Source organism: Eumetopias jubatus, unplaced genomic scaffold (assembly GCF_037043125.1).
Source record: "Eumetopias jubatus isolate StellerSeaLion01/CBP00866 unplaced genomic scaffold, mEumJub1_p1.0 scaffold_17, whole genome shotgun sequence".
Classification (NCBI taxonomy): Eukaryota; Metazoa; Chordata; class Mammalia; order Carnivora; family Otariidae; genus Eumetopias; species Eumetopias jubatus.
The window spans coordinates 73,997,914-74,018,278 of NW_028274823.1; the positions used below are offsets into that span (position 1 = coordinate 73,997,914).

Sequence of the window (20,365 nt, forward strand, 5' to 3'; positions counted from 1 at the left end):
TTTTTATTATTATATTGTTCATTTCTAGTATCCCGTGCTTTTTCCAGATTTGCTTGGTCATTACATGGCCTTTTGCTTCTTACTTAGATTTCCATCACTTCTTTTATCTCTTTATAATACATTAGACATACTTAATCCATATTTGGAATCTAATCATTATCATTTCTAAATCCTTTGAGAGTCTGTTTCTGCTTTCTGTTTGACTTTGCTGGCTCTTATTCATGGGAGTATGTTTTCTGGTCACTTTTCCTTGGATCCTTATTAGTATGAATTCTTTGACAGCAATAATAAAGCTCTGTTCTTCCGGATTAAAATTTACCTTTGTTTCTGCTAGGCACTGGAATGCAATACCAACCTGGCACCATTTTAAAATAAATTATTTGTGTGAGGTGCTGGGATCATCCATGTGATCCAAGGTGAAGAAGGGCTGCAAAGCCACACCGAGGTTTGAGGCAGGAGTTCTCTGTGCAGCCCCCTTAGTGGGGATGGTGTTGATTGAGTGTGGTTAGTTAATCCTAAGAGGAAGATGTGGTTTCTTGAAGTCCCAGATTAAGTGGAGAGGCTCCCGTTAGACTTCCCACATTGTACTCTGTCTGCCATTCTCTGTGCACAGAGACCATTAAAGACAAAGAACCCCACATGCACACCCATGTGTATAGCAGCAATGTCCACAATAGCCAAACTTTGGAAAGAGCCCAGATGTCCACTGACAGATGAATGGATAAAGAAGATGTGTGTGTGTGTGTGTGTGTGTGTGTAATGGAATATTACTCAGCCATCACAAAGAATGAAATCTTGTCATTTGCAACGACGTGGATGGAGCTACAGGGTATTATGCTAAGCGAAATAATTCAGTTAGAGAAAGACAATTATCATATGATTTCACTCATATGTGGAATTTAAGAAACAAAACAGATGAACATAGGGGAAGGGAGGGAAAAATAAAATAAGATGAAACCAGAGAGGGAGACAAGCCATAAGAGACTCTTAATCATAGGCAACAAACAGGGTTGCCGGAGGGGAGGTGGGTCGGGGGATGGGGTAACTGGGTGATGGGCATTAAGGAGGGCATACGATGTAATGAGCACTGGGTGTTATATGCAACTGATGAATCACTAAATTCTACCTCTGAAACTAATAATATAGTATATGTTAACTAAATTGAATTTAAAAAAAGTCAAAGCCCCCATGTTCCTCTTTTGCTGTTGGCCATTGTTTGTCACTTTTTGCTACTATCGGTGAGACTTCTCTAGATGCCCCAGCCCTCTGTAGATCTTCTATTTCTAACCTGTATTTTTTTTTTTGCCATTGTGCTTTAAAAAACAACACAGAATTTACCATCTTAACCATTTTGAAGTGTACAGTTCAGTGTATTAACTATATCCATATTGTTGTAAAATAGATCTCTAGAACTTCTTCATCTTCCCAAAACTGAAACTCTGTCTCCATTAAATACTAACTCTCCATTCTGCCCCCGGCCCCTGGCAACCACATTTCTACTTTCTTTCTTTAAGTTTTGACGACTCTAGGTACCTCCTATAAGTGGAATCATAGGGTATTTGTCTTTTTGTGACTGGCTTATTTCCTCTAGCATAGTGACCTCAAGGTTTATCCATGTTGTAGCAGGTGTCAGACTTCCTTCCTTTTTAAGGCTGAATACTCCATTGTAAGGATGCACCACATTCTGTTCATGCGTTCATCGGTCTATGGACGCTTGGGTTGCTTCCACCCCTTGGCTAGTGCAAATAATGCTGCTATAACCACGGGCATGTAGATACCTGTTTGAGTCCCAGCTTTAGATTCTTCTGGATATATACCCAGATGTGGAAGTCCCAGATCATTCTAATCTGTACTTTTACTTGTTTGCTTGGGCCCTGTATTTTTCCAAAAAGGATGTAAGATAGGCTGTAATTTCCTGTAGGCTGAAGCACACAAAACACGGGAGACCAGTAAGAAGGGCCAAGACCAGAAAAGGGATGAGAACAGTACAGAAGAGCAGCCATGGGGGAGGGGGTGGTTGCTGCCTTTTAAAGGTCGCACACATTTCTCCCTGACTTAGACAGCAGAAGGTTAGATTTGGGCAGATTCAGTGAAAGTCACTGGTGTCAGAATGCCTGGCTTGCATCAGGGCGGTACACCTCCTTCACTGGACACCGTGGCAGAGCCCTCCAAGGAGGCCCATTTTACCACCTCTTTGTTCCCAGATACCAATGCACTGACTCAGCTATGGAACATGAAGTTATTATTCAGATTATAAAATATTAATGCAAAAGGCATTTCAAGGGACAGTTGTTCCATCATGATGGCAGCATACAGGACGGCCATATGCAGGATGGATTGGCTGTATTATTGCAGGAAAGTTGAGATGGTAAGTGCTGCTTGTGTCTGGGATTCTATTCCAGCATGAAAGAGAGCGTAGCGGAAACTGTGTCATGTCAGCAAGAACAGCATCTTCTGTTAATGACAAGGAATTCGTGGTTTATAGTAAACCTCCCCCCAACAGAAGGGATCTTTTTCCTTTATGTTCCATGGACAAAGAGGGCCAGGGCCACCACAGTTTACTGTTTTGTGATGTGGGAATTCACCTAGGGTGCATAAATAGGTCAAGGGTAAGCAGCAGCGAAGATGAGAGCATTCTTCGGGATTATAAGAAAAATAAACAAAATCACATGAAGATCACATCGACATCGTTTGCAAAAGTTATTAAAGATTCTGGTAAATTGTGCTATTTATTGCTCCTTAAATAAAAATCCTTGTTTAAAAAAAATCTCAGCATTTAACGCAAAGGAAAAAGGACTTGGCTTCTATATTAGTTTCAGAGTGGGTGGCTGAAACAACACAAATGTTCTGAAGGCTGGAAGTCTGTCTTCTGAGGCCTTTCTGCTTTGCTTGTCAATGGCTGTCTTCTCTGTGTCCTCCCGTGGTCTTTCCCCCGTGCGTATCTGCATCCCCTCTTCTTAGAGGGATGACAGCAATATTGGGTTAGAGCCAACCCTAATGACCTCTTTTTAACTCAGTTACCTCTTTAAAGATCCTCTCTCCAAATACAGCCACATTCTGAGGTACAAATCAGCCCATAACTTAACTTCCTTGATGAGAAAATAAGGTTCATGGAATTTCAGTTTTTGTCTTAGCTACCAAGGAACTTCAGAGCTAAATGTTTCAGTGGATTATAGCAATTATTCATAGCCTGTTTTCTAGTACAATTTTCAAATTGAAATTTTTCCCATCATTTCAATCATTCATTTATTCTCTCATCCAACAAATATTTTTTGTACAGATTATCTAAGCCAGATGCTGTAAGAACTATATGCTGAGAATTCAAAGGATAACAAGACAGAGTTTCTAGCTTAAAGGGGTTTAACAACTCCAAGGGGGTAGACAAGAAAACTAACCATGAGAACATGGTGATGCACATACACAAGTATAAATATATTGATGCCTATATATCTAGAAAAAGAGAGGGAGGTGAGCCATGCGAGTGTGTAAGTTAGATAACACTGGAGGGAGTTGGGAGTAAGGGGTCTAGGGCAGAGCTCCCAGACAGCATCAGCAATGACAGGGCTGGCAGAGGTAGGACTCACAACAGAGACCAAGTCTCTGTTGTGAATGCATAGACACACTGGCCAAAACGCTCTTTCTGTCTCTGACTCATTAATTAAGCCTTACCGAAGAACCACCACGTCACCTTGCCCAGTAGGCCAGGCTCGCAAATTTTATTCTCCTGTTTCAAAAAAGAGATTAGCAAAAACAGAGTGACAGGGTGTAAGTTGAACACAAGTTCTTTTGAAGAAACAAGATAAATGCATTGCTCACACTCCCCATAAGGATCTGTATTTATAGCATAATATTCAAGGCTCCCTTCATGAATCTAAATTATCTGTAACAATTTAAATGATGATTAGTATATTCAGCTTAAGAAGGTAGGCATTTGCCTACCTTCTTATGTATATATACATCTATACATCTATACATACATACATACATATATATACATACATACATATATACATACATACATATACATATATATGTATACATACATACATACATCTTATGTATATATACATATATGTATATATATATGTGTGTGTGTGTATATATATGGTATATTTCAGAAATATTTTTTGGTAATATAAGAATGTAAAGGTCCATCCCTCTCCCCCAAGCTACCTGAAAAGTTCTACTGTTCAAAATAATGGTGCCTTCAAGAGCTCCATATAACTAATAAGAATTTGGGAGTGCCTGGGTTGCATCCAACTCTTGACTTCAGCTCAGGTCATGATCTTAAGGTTGTGAGACGGAGTCCCGAGTTGGGTCCTTTGCTGGGCATGAGCCTGCTTGAGATTATCTCTCTTCCCTCTGCCCCTCTGCCCCCCCAACTCAAACATTCTCTCTCTCTCTTAAAAAAAAATTTTTTTTGATGGTGTTAATCATTACCACTGATTATATGGCATAATTTTGTCATATAGTATCTCTAATCCTCAAAACCTTACAAGAACTCCTCCGCATAGGTGCTATTATCCCAGTTTAAAATGTGAGGAACTGAGGCTCTAAGAGGTCAGGTTGCTTCCCCCAAGGCCCTACTCTAGGAAGAGGCCTGTGGGACACTGAAGCCTGGTTTCCTTCTGCAGTCTCAGGGGAACCCAGGAGAATCCACAGCTTAGACAGTGCTCACTGGGTAAGGCGAAAGCCACCTGCACAGCAAAACACTTCAAGACACAATATGAATGAGTCCAATTGTAGAGAAACAAATTAAAAACACAAATTTGAAAAGGAAACATCAGAAAATGGACACTGACAAAAATAATTAGGACGGGCAATAATGGAGATCCAAAAATATGTTATTTCAAAGAATTTTAAAGTCAGACTTAAGACTTGAAGCATGAACTGTACCTAATAAAAGCTAAAATATAAAGGAGGGCCTGTTACGCGGAGAAGAGCAAGCGACCAGGTCTACAGAATCCTCAACGTCAGAACAGACACGGGTGGATTTAAGTTGTAGGCCTCCTGTGAAGGGCAGAAGTGTCTTGAAAACTCCTGAAGGGAGAGGTAGAGGAGTGAAGAGGACACAGTACAGATAGCCGTCCTGTGTGGCACTACATGTCCTTCCCAAGAGCTGTCAAATCCAGTGCAGGGGAGGTGGAGTTGAAAGGGACTATTTGGTGTCAGAAGTGGGCTCATGAGACATCATGGCAGAAGCATCTGAGAAGGAGGTGAGCAGAACTGAATCCCAGTAGTGACCAAAGGACAAAGTAAAAGGAACGCTGGGCTGGGAAGAGTCCAGCCAATGCCCCAAACACCAGTGCCTTCTGCTCTGGTTTCCTTAGATGGTAAATCCAAGGGAAAATAATACCTCACCTCCAAGATTTCCTATAAAGATAATGTGATGCCAAGTATGAGATGTAATGAGACACCAAACACATGCCCTGCACATAACTAGTGTTCCTAATCTGCTAATGGAATGCTGGTTAAATCTGGATATCAACAACACTTTGAAGGATAAAAAACACAAAGCACACATGGGATACTATTATAACAGTGGCTCTATTTAGCAGCCAAAACTCCAGTTTTGCAAAATTTTGCAGAAAGAAAAAAAAAGGAGTTTGCGAAATTTCAGGAATCATAACAAATCTCATGTTTAAAAAAAAAAATAAACTTCCGAACATGATAAATGAAAAGTATGCATACATTCATTTTTTAAGTCAAAATATACTTTCCAGTAAATGAATATGTAAAATGATCAGTGACTATGTTAAGGTATTATAATTGATATCTCATCTGTTTCAACTGCTAGTAAATGTCAATATTCTTGTAGACAGCATTGTTTATAAAACATTATATATATGGGGGCACCTGGGTGGCTCAGTCGGTTAAGCATCTGTCCTTGGCCCAGGTCATGATCTCAGGGTCCTGGGATGGAGCCCTGCATCAGGTTCCCTGTTCAGTGGCGAGCCTGCTTCTCTCTCTCTCCGCCTCCCATTCCATGCTCTCTCCCACTATGTCTCTCAAGTAAATAAATAAATAAAATCTTTTTAAAAAAACACGATATATATGACTTCATGCAAATTAGAGATCCAGGAATATGCTTTTACCTTTTAAAAATGTTTTAAATTTAAAAATAGCAATTCATGAACACATCATCACGGGAGAAAAAACACAAATGGTATACAGGGTAAAAGGTGAAAGTCTCCGTTTTCATGAATCCTTTAATGATAGTAAATTATGATGGAAATGCTACCTTTACATTAACCTAGAGCAACCGTCAGCCAGACCCAGTGCTGTGCGCGTCTTTGCAAAGCTCACTGATCGTTTTAGGACCGATGAACCACCGGCTTTCATGCTACCCCTGATAACAATAATACCACTCCTATAGATTTACAGAAAGCCTCAGTTTACAGAGTACTTTCACAAACAATACTATCCCATTTCTTAATGTGGGCAGGGTGAAGGGGTTTGAAGCCAGCTCAAGGTGAGGGTAAACGGAAGCAGAAATTGTTGTACTCCCAAGGATCCGACACTGTCTTTCAGTGGCCTGGGCCTGCCTCTCAACCAGTAGCGTAATAAAGATGTTTTAAGGTGATTACTCAAATACTACATAATGGTACAATGCAAAATTTTAAAGTCATGATTATGAATGGACAGACTATACCCAACGAGCTTAGAAATACATCATGGAGAAACTGAGGCACAGAGAAGTACCAGTTTATGACACGGATGCATGGGACACTGTGACTGATAATACTCAAAAGCCCCTCCATGCTAATCTGGAGTTCAGAGGACAGATTCCACCAACCCCACGTGTGCCCCAAGCTTTGTCCTTCTTTCAGTGCTCGGGTGCTAAGCTCTGGGGCCATGGTGATGAAACAGAACCTCTCCCACTCATCTGCCTCCTATAAAAAGAAGCTGACCAGTCCTACTGGGAACTCCCCCTGCAAGGCTACTTCATTCATTTTTATATGTGCCAGGGAAGAATTTCAAAGTCTTTTCTCTGGTGTGGGCCAGCCTCCTGGTCACCACCAGAGCCTGTAGGATATGGTCCTCTGTTGCACTGAGAGGAGTTTGCATAAGGTTGTGGTGGGGGGGACTCCCACTCCACAAGCTGCACTCAAGCAGCCGTGAAGGACAGAGGGAAGGTGGAGGGAGGAAAGGAAGTCACTAAAGAGTCTTGTCTTCAGAGCTCAATTTCCTGCTTGTTTTTGCTGAACTTGTCTTCAGGACAACTCCTCGTGTCATTGCGGAGATGCCTCCACGTGCCAGGACCGTGAGCAGGACACCTGCTTTCTGTCTCACCACCCAGCCTTTGTCCAGGCGGTTTTTCTGCCTCAAGTCAGCTCATCTTCCACATTTTAGCTGAGTTGTCACCTCACCGAGGAAGCCTCCCCAATCTCCTGCATCCCGACCTGGGGCTTCCTGTGTCCGATGGCACCCGACCATAACCTCCATCATACCGAGCTGAATCGGCTGACCAGTGCTTGGAGGCAGGGGCTGAGTCCTTTTGCCGCTGTGCTCCTTTCCCTGGCACAGAGCTACCAGTACATAAGCCTTCACTAAATAGACTGGGAGAATGAGCAGGAAACTAACTTCACTCTTCTTTTGTGGCCAAAACCTAATTGGTGATACCAGCTGAACTTGGAAAGCCAAGCAGGAGAAGTAAAGAATTGTTTCTGGTGTGAGACCTTTGTAAATATCTCCTCAGCGTCTAAATACGAGCCTGGATAGCAGTACTCATCCTTCTATTTCCACACCTACATAGAGTGAAACTTTAAAGTTTTTAAATTTTCCTTAAAAATTTAAATAAAGTTAAAAAGACTGGAGTTTGTCAATAATCTGGTTAAGTAATTGCCAATGAAATGCTAAATATGAATTCAGTTTTTTATACGCTCACATACATCATCACGCCACTTAGAGAATTTTAAATGTAAAGAATAGCGTGACTCTTTCTGATTTTTCCATGCAATATTTAGTTATTTCCAAGTTTCTGCTCTACCTGGGCTGTTTTTGAGATATGAAGTGTGTGGGTTTGCATCTCTCATCTTCCAAAGTTCCCAGGTCCCCTGTGGCTCCACCATTCATAGCATCAGTGACATTCACATCTTCCCAAATGATGTGGGTATTTTTATGTAACTTTGCTCTCCTTGGAGATCCAACACTGACATTCTGGGAGGCAGGGAAGCATTGCAGGGAGCTGGAGCCTCCCCAGGCCTGTGTCAGGGAAAATGTCAGTGTCTCAGAGAAAACCCACATTCTGCCCACACCCCCGCCCCCGTGTACTTCAACTTGTGGTGGGAGCTAGTGCTGACGGCTGAGGGAGGGCTGGGCACAGGGCACAGCGTGTGAGGGTGCAGCTGAGGTCCAGGCCCCCTGGAACACATGGAGGTACAGAAGGGACCAGTGAACCAAAGAGAGTGGGTGGAGACGAAGAGGCCACAGAATGTGGGGTCCTCAGAGCCAGTGGGCTGATGGCAGGGTCGGCAGACCCCAAGGAGTGCACCCTAACCGGGCAGGAAGAGCCATTCCCCTATAGGCGCCACCAGCATACCTGGTGACTAGGATGGGGTCAGGCATCTGAGCCATGACCAGAAGTGTCTCCCCTGCACCTAGGAAAACTCCTTCCTGTACCCAGAAGCCCTGGAAAGGAGGACAGGGAGGTGAGACTGAATACATGGAAGGGGAGAAATGCCCTAAAGACTGAGTTTTTGGATTCGCTGGATGCTGGTTCCCACAGAAACTCCTTCATGACTGGAAGGGCTGGTTCCGCTCCACTGGCCCTTCTCAGTCCTCTCTACCCGGTCAGCGGGATTCCAGAGCAACGTGCGGTCGGTCACAAGATAACATGACCGTTTCTTCACACATCTGACCAATTTCAACCCACAGTGTTCTCAGGCACCTTGTGGAAAAACTTAGTTAAGAAATCATAAAAACAAATGTAACACTGTATTTTTTTTGTAAGCGAGGTTGTCTAGAAGAAATCACAACATCGCCGGGAGGAAGATAAATACAGCAACAGGAAAACCTCACACTAACTTGCGAGCACCCCTCTGCCTGCACCAGCTGAGGCCATCTCTCTCCAAGGTCTAGCCCGGCGTCCCCTCTTCTAAGGAGCCTTCTCCAGCCTCTCTGTCCGAAATGCCCTGCTTGAATCTGTAGCTCCAAGTTCATGTCCAGTGCTACTTCTTACCTCCCGTGTAATCTTTTGCTCTGAATTCTTTGCTCTGCCTCTCCCAAAGTCATCCTCATAAAGGTGTACCATATAAGTGAATGAGCATTAGTAAGTTACCTCTTGGTAAAATCACAGAAGCCTTCATCTTTTAAGCCCCTTGACGATGTCATTTGCTCTAAGAATAAAATCTCTCTTCAAGTCAAGATTCTCTTCAAGAATCTCTGAATGTTTAGTATATAAGGCCGTCATAAATTAATAAAAAAAGAATCCAGGTGTTTTCCAACCGTGGTGAGCAAAAGGCATCCCAGCCAAGGAAGCCCTTGTGGGATCTGTGCATCCTGGCAACCAAAGATCGACGTACATGAATTTCTAATGCGCTTGGAAGAGCAGTAAGACAATGACAATGCTGTTAGTGTCAGTGAAGGATACCTGTTATATAAATGTCTTTTTTTCCCCCACATTCATTCAGTAGGCTACCATGCAGTGATACAGCCACAACCCAGCAGCAGGGTAAACGTCGGGGTAAGACCTGACTAATTTTGTCAGGCAATCTGACCACAAAACCGGTTTCAAGATCCCCGCTCCTGCAACATTCACAGTGCGGCCGGAACGTACCCGTGGGGCTTCTGTCGGGGTCCTCCGGGCCACCATGAGTAGCAGCTCTTGTTGAAGCGCGCTGACCGCTGGGTCTCCAGAAGAAGGATCCTGACTCTCGGATGTGGTGGTGCTGGAGGAACTGATCTGCATCTCTCTGGGGAGGGGCAAGAGACAAGCTCTGGTTACGCGGGCGTATGGACGTCGTCTGTTCGTTACACACGAACACAGGACACTAGGGAGCCCCAGTGCAGGGAGCGGCTAGGCCTTTGCAACCATTACTGCCTTACACGCGCCGTTAGGGGCTGACAGTCTGCATATGCGACACTATCTGTAGGCAGGTGGGCAATCACCCTGCACACGTTCAAATTACTCAGGTCGTCCAGAGGTGCCGTGGGCGGGGGCAGGTAAGTAGATGGTTGGTGTTCTAGAGATGACAACCTTAATTTTCTACATAGTTAATGGATGGGGAGGTGAAAGCAATCGTTTCTAGCTTCATAGTTCATGAAAACAATAAATAACAGTCTGGATAATTCCAAAGACAGCAATCAGGAAGAAACGCTGACTATCTACCATCTCCGCTACCGCCCCCAACCCCCAACACACTCCGCATCCCCTCCTCGCCCCCCACCCCCACCCAAAGCAAAGAAAGTGCACAGGAGGTCCAAGAAACGCCTCAGGTAATTGGAAAAGAGGATATTACTAAATTAGTTGTAGTCAATATTTAAGTAGTTCTATTGTCTTTAATCACATATAGTTTGACAGGACGTAAATTAATAAAACTCTTCCAGAAATCTCAAGCCTGGCATCTTTCCTTTGGCTCAGAAAGCAAAAACTAGGACACGCTTCTCCATCTGCTTTTCTAGCGGGGTGCCGACAAACTTGAGGGGGCAATATTGACTGACTACCCTACAGTCATTTCTAATAGAATTGCTGCTAACAGAACTCCAATTTTGGGCGCCTGGGTGGCTCAGTTGGTTAAGCGGCTGCCTTCGGCTCAGGTCATGATCCCGGAGTCCCGGGATCGAGTCCCACATCGGGCTCCCTGCTCAGCGGGGAGCCTGCTTCTCCCTCTGACCCTCCCCCCTCTCATGTACTCTCTCTCTCTCTCATTCTCGCTCTCTCAAATAAATAAATCTTTTAAAAAAAAAAACATAACTCCAATTTTATTCACTCATCCAAGACTATGGCTTCAGAAGAGAGACTAGGTCCCTCCCTAGTCCCAGGGGTCAATCCTGGTCATTTTACGTGCATCGCTTTAACCCCATTTACTCTAGGCCAGTGCCTGGCTTTAGGAGGAGAGAACGCATCCTAAGAGGCCACCGTGGAGCAAAGGGGAGATGGCTAAGGGTAACAGGGAGCTTGCGCACGAGTTTTTCTATTTCTTAAAAGGTAACCAAAGTAAGACACTCTTATTCCTGGCCTTCAGATGCTATGTGAATAAGAAACATTCGGGGCTCTGGCAGCCACACTGTCACCATGAGGAACCAGCCTAAGGACAGTAGAGCTGAGAGAAATTCATTTCCTAATGACAACATTGAGTGTCTGAATTAACCAACCTTGTACTGATCATGTCTTTGGACTTCCTGTCTAAGTCACTGTGATTTTGGGTCTTATGAAACTTGCAGCCCAAACTGCCTCAAGAATGTAGATGCTACAGTAACGTAATGGCTTTCTGATTTCTAGCCTCACACTTCATTATAAAGTCTCTGACAGGTTTTTGGATCTTTCTTTTTCCTTACTCCTTACTACCATATTCACAAACACATAAACAGAAGAGTGTTTAAAATACTTCCACTATACACACACGTGTGCACACATACACACTTCCCTACATCTTTCAGACATAATTCATGACTATTTGATGATACATTCAGTAAAGGCGTCCCTGTAAAGAACCATTCAGGAAACATCATATGTTAAGGTCAGGATTTAAGAAGCAAATCAAGAAGTCCATGGAGTTTGCAAACTTAAAAATCCTATCCTTCCGTTACTTGGATGACTGTGCCACAAACCGTGCTTTTGCTTCCTGTCTGTAGTAGTGGTGTAACATCTTCTGCTGACAGAGAAAAGAACCAGTTAGATTTACAAAGGCAATGTCCATTCAGACTTTTTTGCTGTGTCCAGAAACTGCGTGCCCTGTAATTCTGTTGTTCCATCGCTAAATACAATAGGGCTGAAAGTGCCTTGCTCAAACAAACTCAGGGAAATCTAAATCTCAGCAAATGCCAGAACTTCACTAAAACCAAGAGATTAATCTGACTTCACTGTCAGTGATGTAAGTGAGGACTAGAACCAGGCAGGCAGGGGAGGGAAACGTGTGCGTCTGTGAGAAAAATCTAGAAAGTGAATAGCGCCCTCTATTGCCAACCAAAAACTAAGAACTGGCTGTTGTGTAAGGGTGTACAGGACAGCTGTTAGAGCCAGCCTCCCCCTGCTGGTGCTTCCCGCCAGGAAACATAATACAAAGGAAGTGTTAACACACCTCCGTTAATATCTGCATATTACTTAGCATGTGTCTGATAGTAAAATAATCATAACAATAAATAACTTTATTTTCTTATTGAAGCCGTTTAAAAGTCCCATGTAAAACTCTAGGGTTTGGTTTCTTTTCAAAATCTTTTGGATAAGTTCTAGAATTAAACCAAACGAGGCGTGAATCATTGCTCTCCCAATTACTATCTGTGACTATAAGCATTCATTGTCCGAGCTCAAATCCTCACCCGTAAAACAGGGAAGATATCTCCTGCATAGAGGTTGCGAGAATTCAATCAGATTAGGTATGTAAACCACCAAATGGCGTCTCCCCTATTGTAGACGCTTAATAACCACACCTCACCGTTTTGTTTCCCTGTATTGATATAGGACCCGACTTTGTTTATTCTCATATTAAATACCAACACGATTCCTCTGCTTTTCCTACATTACTTCTAGTTGTCTCTATTAGCATGAATGGGGAGAGAGTGTCACGAGCTCAACTCGCACCTAATCCTCTTTATTTTATAAAAAGAGACCCAAACTTAAGCTTATTAAGGTAGCTTATTAAGTTCTCTCTTACTCAACCTCTTTCATGAAAGTTGAATATTCTAAACAAAGTGTGACAATATTAAGAAAGCCTAGCCTTGTCCTAGCTCTATGACTGGTAGGTCCACCTCAGAAAGCCTGCAGTGGCTTCCTCTTTGGCCAGCAGATGATTCGATGTGACAGTCAGCACTGGTCAACCGGAGGAGATTTCCCCCTGTACTTAGATGTTGTTCTTGGGGTCCTGATATGGCTGTAACCTCTGTGCACCAGCTAGCCCACTCAAGAACCAAAGAGGCGGTGATGTTACAAAACTCACGGAGTGGACAGGAGTCTTCCTACCAATCCTTAAAGAACGCCTGTCCATCTTCTACCTACAGCTGTTCCCAGACTACCTGCTGCTCATTCCCTTTTTTAGCTGTGCACTATGGCCACACAAGGATCTAAAAAGTTTCTGTTTGGGGCGCCTGGGTGGCACAGTCGGTTGGGCTTCTGACTCTTGGTTTCTGCTCGGGTCGTCATCTTGGGGCTGGCTTGGCTCGAGCCCCGCGTCAGGCTCTGCACTCAGCATGGAGTCTGCTGGAGATTCTCACTCTCCCTCTGCCCCTCCCGCTCATGCTCCTCTCCTCTCTCTCTCTAAAATAAACAAATAAATCTTTTTTAAAAAATAAAAATAAATACATAAAAAATAAAAAGTCTCTGTTTTACTAACTTAAGGCCAGAGATTTCCCCTCGCATTAATAAATATAATATGAAAGAGCTGAGTTTTAAGAGATAGTTCCTTCTCTAAAACAGTAATATTCCAACCCTGTAGTAAAACTACACTCTGAGCTACCACAGAACAACACTTGTGCATCTGGTCTTGATTACCCTCTCTCTGGTTCATCTCTGGTAAACTAGTTTGGTTCAGGGTGATGGCATCAATAAATTGATTTAAACTAGACAATGAGCTCAAAGCAAGAGCAGAAATAGTGGCTAATGACAGAAGTTACTAAAGAAGCAGCCACTAGAAGGAAATCAAGATGGGCCAGGATCTAGAAGCTGGTCTGGGCCAGAATGGTGACTCCTGTATGGGCAGAGCTGGGCCTCAGATTAATGGCAACAGCGTTCCACCATATTGTACCTCCCGGTTTTCATTCCATTCGTCTAGGCTTCTACAAGTAACAATCAAAAAACATATGCTTCTTCTATATTTTCCCATTAATGTGGGGGAAAAAAATCCTGAAATTCTTCGTCTTCCCCAAATCTCAAAACTGTGGCCTACCCACCATCTAGAGAAGGAGGGCCTCTCTTTCTGCCCGTCCCTTTTGTTTTTCAGGCTTCCTCAGGGGACACGGGAACTAACAGCCAGGAGCGGGGGGTGGGAAGGCGCAGCCTAAAAATGCAAGTCACAGCAAGCAATGTGTTCAATATGTAGGATATTTAAGTAAAGCAACACTATTTTGAAAACGATAACCTGTATTACTGAATTTTAACATGGGTTCTAGATTTAAAGTCTGTGAAACAACTCTCCTTTCACAGGTAAAATTCACCCGTGCCCTTGAGCAAAAGGAAGGCGAGGGACAGGGCCTCCAGCACGGGGTCTGCTGCCACCGTGTGGCAGTCGGGGGTATGACCACCAAAACAGAAGCCCCTGGTGCAGCAGACCTTCCCAGTGATGCAGAGAAGGGGCCTCAGAACAGAGGTCTTTCTAGAATCAACCTCACAAACCTTCCATCCTTATGACTCTGTGCCCGGATGAAAACTTAATCTCTCTCTCCTGTGTTCAAGAAACCGAAATAAGGGCCACAGTGGAAGGATCAGACAGTAAGACAGAAACCACAGACATTTGGAATGACAGAAACTCTTCAAAGGCAAGCCCCTGGATGTTCCTGGGCTTCTTCCAGATCACTTCCACCTGTGTGATCAAAAGCACCCAGATCCCCAAAAGTTTTTTTTTTTAATTTAAAGCAGTACACATATAACTCTCCACTTTGCAAGTCAACATAGTAATGTAGCTATATGCAAACTCTGAAATACTTACAACTAGAGTTCACATTTTCCCAACTTAAACCTGAATGGGACACAGAACTGAGCTTATCCAATATTGGGAGAATTCACATTTTTCTCCACATTTTGAAGACCTAATTGACTAACTTCAATACCGCATACTCTAGTTCAGCTAGTCCAAACCAGGGATCGCTATTTCTTTTGACTAATGAAAAAAAAAAAAAAAGAGGTCTAAAAGAGAGCATTATTTTTTGCAACTTCCTGCTACTTGACTTCTTTGGAAACCAGGGACATATCATTGTGGCTTGAAAGGGCTTTCCTGAGAGCTGATCCCAACAAAAAGGAAAGTTTAACTAAGATAAGGGTCAGAAAGGTTGGTAATGTCAACTAAAGAGTAAGAATTCTAAAGAGGCAACAAAGAGTAAGTGCAGGGCTTTGATCCACCTTTGGAGCGTAGTACTCGATGGGTTTAGAGATATAGCAGTGTCCAAAAATAAGCCTAGTTTATAACCAGAACAATATCTGCTTCGATATATACTACAATGATTCAAAAGCAAATAAAAGCCAAAAATAAGTGAATTTGGATAAATCACTACACTATTACCCAACCTACTCTATGTTTTCAATTAAAAACAAGTTGAGGTACAAAAATCCCTCAATAAAAATCCTATAAACTAGGACGCTCCAGAGGCGCCTGGGTGGCTCAGTCGGTTAAGCATCGGATCTTGGCTTAGGCTCAGGTCATAATCTCAGGGTCGTGGGATGGAGCCCAGCACTCCACTCAGAGTCAGCTTGTCCCTCTCCTTCTCCCTCTGCCCCTCCCTTTGCCCCTGCACCCCTGTGTGCACAGGCGTGCTCTCTCACTCTCTCTCAAATAAATAAATAAAATCTAAACTAGTATTCTCCCGAATGAGCTTCCATTCAGCAGACTATTATGCCTACTTTTTGAATAATGGATGTTCAAAATGAATGTAAATACTATGTCTTTCCATCAGATTTCACTGGAGAGCAAACACTATGCATTTTGTATGCATTTTCATTAGATTGTTTATGACACTGGAAAAGCCAGATTGATACTGAAGCATGGTTATACATGTTTCACACAAGAAAGCTCTGCGATGTTACTTGGAAGAATTTATAGACAAAAGAAAGGTAAATCTCTGCTGAACAAGGCAAAGAAACTATCAAGCTTTAATTGCAAGACCTACAGAGGAAATAAACAAAAGTCCAGTCTGCAATGAACCTTTTAGATACAAGACACACTTTCCAAGCAGATAGCCTACATCAACTTTGATTTTCTGGGCAAACCAGTGACTCTACCTTTCTAGGTAGATTAGCTCATTTTGGGCTGAGCTACAAAATCAGTCCTATGTGCTGGGTAATGAATTTATCCTCTGCAAGTTTTTTTAAGCAGCAATTCCAAATGCTGCAGTTCAAGCCATAGTTCCCTCCTTCTAGTATCTGGGGAAAACAGAACTATGTTAGAGAGCGTTACCAAAGGTACCTGCTTTACGGACAGTTATTGTACAACCGGAAAATGCTGCTTATATTTCTTTGGCAGTTAATGAGAAATGCATCGGTTCGCACAATGACAGTGAGAGCAAGGAGGGAAATTTGTTTCCTCCCCTGGTTTCCTCCAGGAATCCCCAAAGAGACATGGACGTTGCACTGCAAACAATTCCCTATTCATGCTTGGGAGTCAAGGATATAAAACTGTCACATGGCAACTGGAATGAACAATGGCAAAGAGGAGTGGTTTGCTTGCCAATAATAAGAATCAGTGGTTTAATGGCCTAGTTGGAGGCCATCCCAGCCACTGAAGCTGCCTTACAGGGAAAAAGCTGCTTTTCCAATATCTTCCATGGCTGAATAGCTTAGCAACAGCCCTAACTAGGAATCCTTCCAAGTTCAAAATCCAAGTTTATATTTACTATGGTGGGAGAACTCAACATTTAATGGCATGAGAAGCCAGGGATACAATATTAAAGTACCTGCTCTAAAATTAGGACAGAGGCCCAAATGTTGGAACACAACAGGTTGACAGGGAGAATGCAAAGTACTTAACCACCTTAAAAACTCATAAAGTGACTCAAAAAAGCCCAAGAGGGAAGGCTTCCACCGAGGTTAAGTCAGGATGCTTTGCTCTACAAGGCCATTAGTGGACTTGAGCCCCTGGCCTGCTGCCTGTGTTTGCAGATAATAACAACAACGTCCTTATAGTAGGTACCGTCCTAAGCACTGTCGATATCTACTATATTTAACTAGTAAAGCCAGCCAGTGAATCGATTACTATACTATTTCCGTTTATGGATTAGGAAACTAATACCTAAGATGGCTAAGCAAGTTGCTCAGTGTCAACCGAAAACTTCGTAGGAGTGTAGGAGCCGAAGCCTGGATGAGCCTAAGACTGACGCTCGTGTGCATGCTCTGGGGGTACTATGGGTCCTAGTGTTCCATCACAGCCCCCGTCCATGCGGACACAGAGAACTGCTGCCTCAGGGATGAATGGAATACAAGACGGGAAAATCTAACCTCAGCTGCAATCTCCGATTTCTACGTACAGTGGGTTTAAACAGAGCCATTTTGCAGGATTGTCTGTTTGTTTTAGTTTTAGTTTGGGGGCTTTTGGGGTCCATTTTCCCACTTACAAAAAGAAGATAACATTCTGTATTCAAATGACCAGGCAAACTGCTACTGCTTCTGGCTCTCTCATTCTAACCCATCACAAGGTGAGGGCCTCATTTGTTGATGTTGTCTTGATAATCAATCCCATGTTCATGGGATTGTTTCTGTCCACAAATAGGTCAGATTGCTTCTGCTATAAGTAGAACAAAGCGTGAACTGCCTAACCAGTCTTCATGGCCCCCGGGGCCCGACTCAACTCCTCCTATTCAGCTCCTCACCGGCTCCCCCTAAATGCCCAGCTGGTCTGCGCACGGTCCAGAACTCCAACTGGCCTACCTGTGTCATGTCCAATGATTCAATTTGATTCAATTCAATACTTACTGAACATCTATCTGCAGAGGGCTAAGTGAGGGCTCTAAAGGCACACTTTTCTCCAGACAAGAACAGTCCAGAGAGATGGGAGTCCTACACAAATAAATGAAGCACCAGAGAGAATGCGATGAGCCCTCCTCTGATGGTGACACAGAAAATTCGTTTTATTTTCGCAGTAGGGACTGATCAGATAAAGAAGCATAAGGAGGCAGGTTGTAATTTGTGCTTTGAGAGATGATTATTCCAAAAGGTAGGACTGAATGGAGAAGGGCATCCAAGGCAAAGAAGAGCAGATGTTTAGAGGAAGGGCTGACGGTGGGCTCGCGTGGGCCTCGCAGAGAGGAGGGATGAGGGACAGGGCTGTGCAGGGGTGCGGAGGAGCAGGCTCACTGCACACCTGCCCAGACGTGCACTGGGGCATCTCCCTAGGGCATGTATCTGCAGGAAGGGCTGCTCCCCAGGAGGACTCAGGTTGCGGGGTGAAGGCCCAGGCTTCAGAGCAGGAGTGGACAACCAGGAGTCCACAGGCCACAGCCAACCACACACATCATCTGTGGCCTGTGATAGTTCCCCCCAAAATAAATAAATAAATAAATAAAACTGATAACATGAGACAAAATAGAATTTTACAAATAAATGTGGATTTTTAGCCCCTTGCAGAAAATACTGGAAAATCCGGTCAGGCCAGGCTTAGCGGACCAGGCTTAAGTAGACGGAAGAGAAGCAGCAGCAGGCCCTCTGCAGAAAGGATCAATGCCCTCCAGTGGACTGCCATAGCCACCCTGCCTGGGAGCCACAGAGCTCTGAGTTTGTGGCCCCTGCTGGGGGAGAGGAGCAGGGAGGGAGATTTAAGTGTCCAGAGGCCGCTTACTAGCCACGGAGGTCGAGCATGTTTCTTAGACGGTCTTACTTCCTTTGCTGTGAAATGGAGCAAATATCACCTGCCTCCGTTCTGTCATGCAAGTGAAATTAGATAATTTATGACTTAGCAGAGTGCTTCGCACATAATACATATTTCACAAGTGGTGGTCACCACTGCCAGAATTATTACACGGAAATGCTTCCTCCGGGGCCAGGAACTGCCATAACATTGCTTCCCACAGAAAAAACAGAGGTGTCTCGGACACGGGTGTAAGGCGTAAGGGACCTGGCCCTTCTAAGTGGCAAAATCCTAACCTGTGGACTTGCACTCGGTCCACTGCCTTCCGCTCTGGCATCATTCTTTACCTTAGAGATAGAGAGGATGCTCTCCCCCATGCACACCCCTCACACAGCAGTATGTTAATGCAGGGGTTAAAATATTTCAGTTGAACCAGCCCACTTGCTTTTATCCTATTTACAATAGTTTTTCCTTCATACAACCAATTCAAAGATACCCAAATCATCATTATATCATGAACTGCCATGAAAGCTTACTACAAATCCAAAGAAATCAGCCTCCCATGATGGGTGGCATAGCTTTCAATGTCCACAGACCTGGGGAGGACTTTGAGACTGTTGGAAAATCCAGCGTAAGCCTGTCAGACAACAGTTTAAATCCAGAAGATCATCTGACTCTAAGAGAACTGAGCCATTTTTCCTGAGCATGAGTTAAACATATGGCACCCCCTTAACCACTTTCCCAGAACTACCGAGGGAACCGCTTCAACACTATAATTTTGCTAAGTGAAGTGACTTGAGTTTTGTTCTCACGCATTAAGCAAGAAGCACACTCTACATCTCCTATGCCCAAATGAGCCACTGAATTGCCGCAACACCCCATAACAAAGTCCCCTCTAAACGACGAACTTATTTTAGCGCATAGACAGTCTAGAGAACATGAATAATCTCAAGCAACAGTCTGTCCGTGTGATAGCAAACATGTATATTATTCCATTTTATCTGTGAAGCACGACGAGGAGAAGATATGCACGGCTGTGTGCCATTCTTTCCTAGAGCTCTTAAAACCAATGCCCTGTTAAATTACCTTGGGGAGAGGGCAGGTGGACAAAGACAGAACTTGGCATGTGAGGTGGTGGGCCAAGAACTCTCCATCGGCATGTTCACACCCAAGAAATGTTAGTGATGACTAGGGACGTTATATAAAGCTTTTCTTGAAGGGGAAAGCTGCTTTTACAAAACTTGATCTTTATTCTCTTTAGAGCAGTTCAGTAATTAATCTAATCGATCCATTTTACCAGAAACAGAGAGTCCTCAGGGGTCATCTGTTGATTTTGCTGCCCTGCATCCATCCACCTTACTCCAAATGTCCCTCTGAAGAGCCACCCCCATACTTTCTCAGGGGGAACCTACAATCCAGCTCTGCATCTGAACGTAGAGCTAAGTCAAGTACTTGCCTTGGGGACTGGGCTCAGGGAACATGGCCCAGTCAGAACCAATCAGACTCAATGAGACTTCCATTGGGGTTTATGGGAAAGCAGTATGCTGTCCTCACTGGACTTAAATGAGAGAAGACATAGGCCTGGGTCTATGATAGGCATCTTCTGACCACCAGAGCAGGGTGTTTGAGAGTGGTGTCAAAACACAGCAACGGGAATGGGAGAGTGATGGAGAAAGAGAAACCACACCCTTGAAAACATCTACAAGATGTCTGTTACCATG

General features: G+C 43.7%; 1 protein-coding gene across 1 annotated transcript in view; it reads right to left on the reverse strand.

The window, feature by feature from the left end:
- The window catches only part of PCNX2 (pecanex 2), a 295,105-nt gene that overhangs the window by 220,145 nt on the left and 54,595 nt on the right, over positions 1–20,365 (reverse strand). Inside the window, exon 9 of the mRNA XM_028104596.2 lies at positions 9,779–9,914. Within this exon, the coding sequence (XP_027960397.2) occupies positions 9,779–9,914 (136 nt within the window). The remainder of the gene's footprint in view (positions 1–9,778; positions 9,915–20,365) is intronic.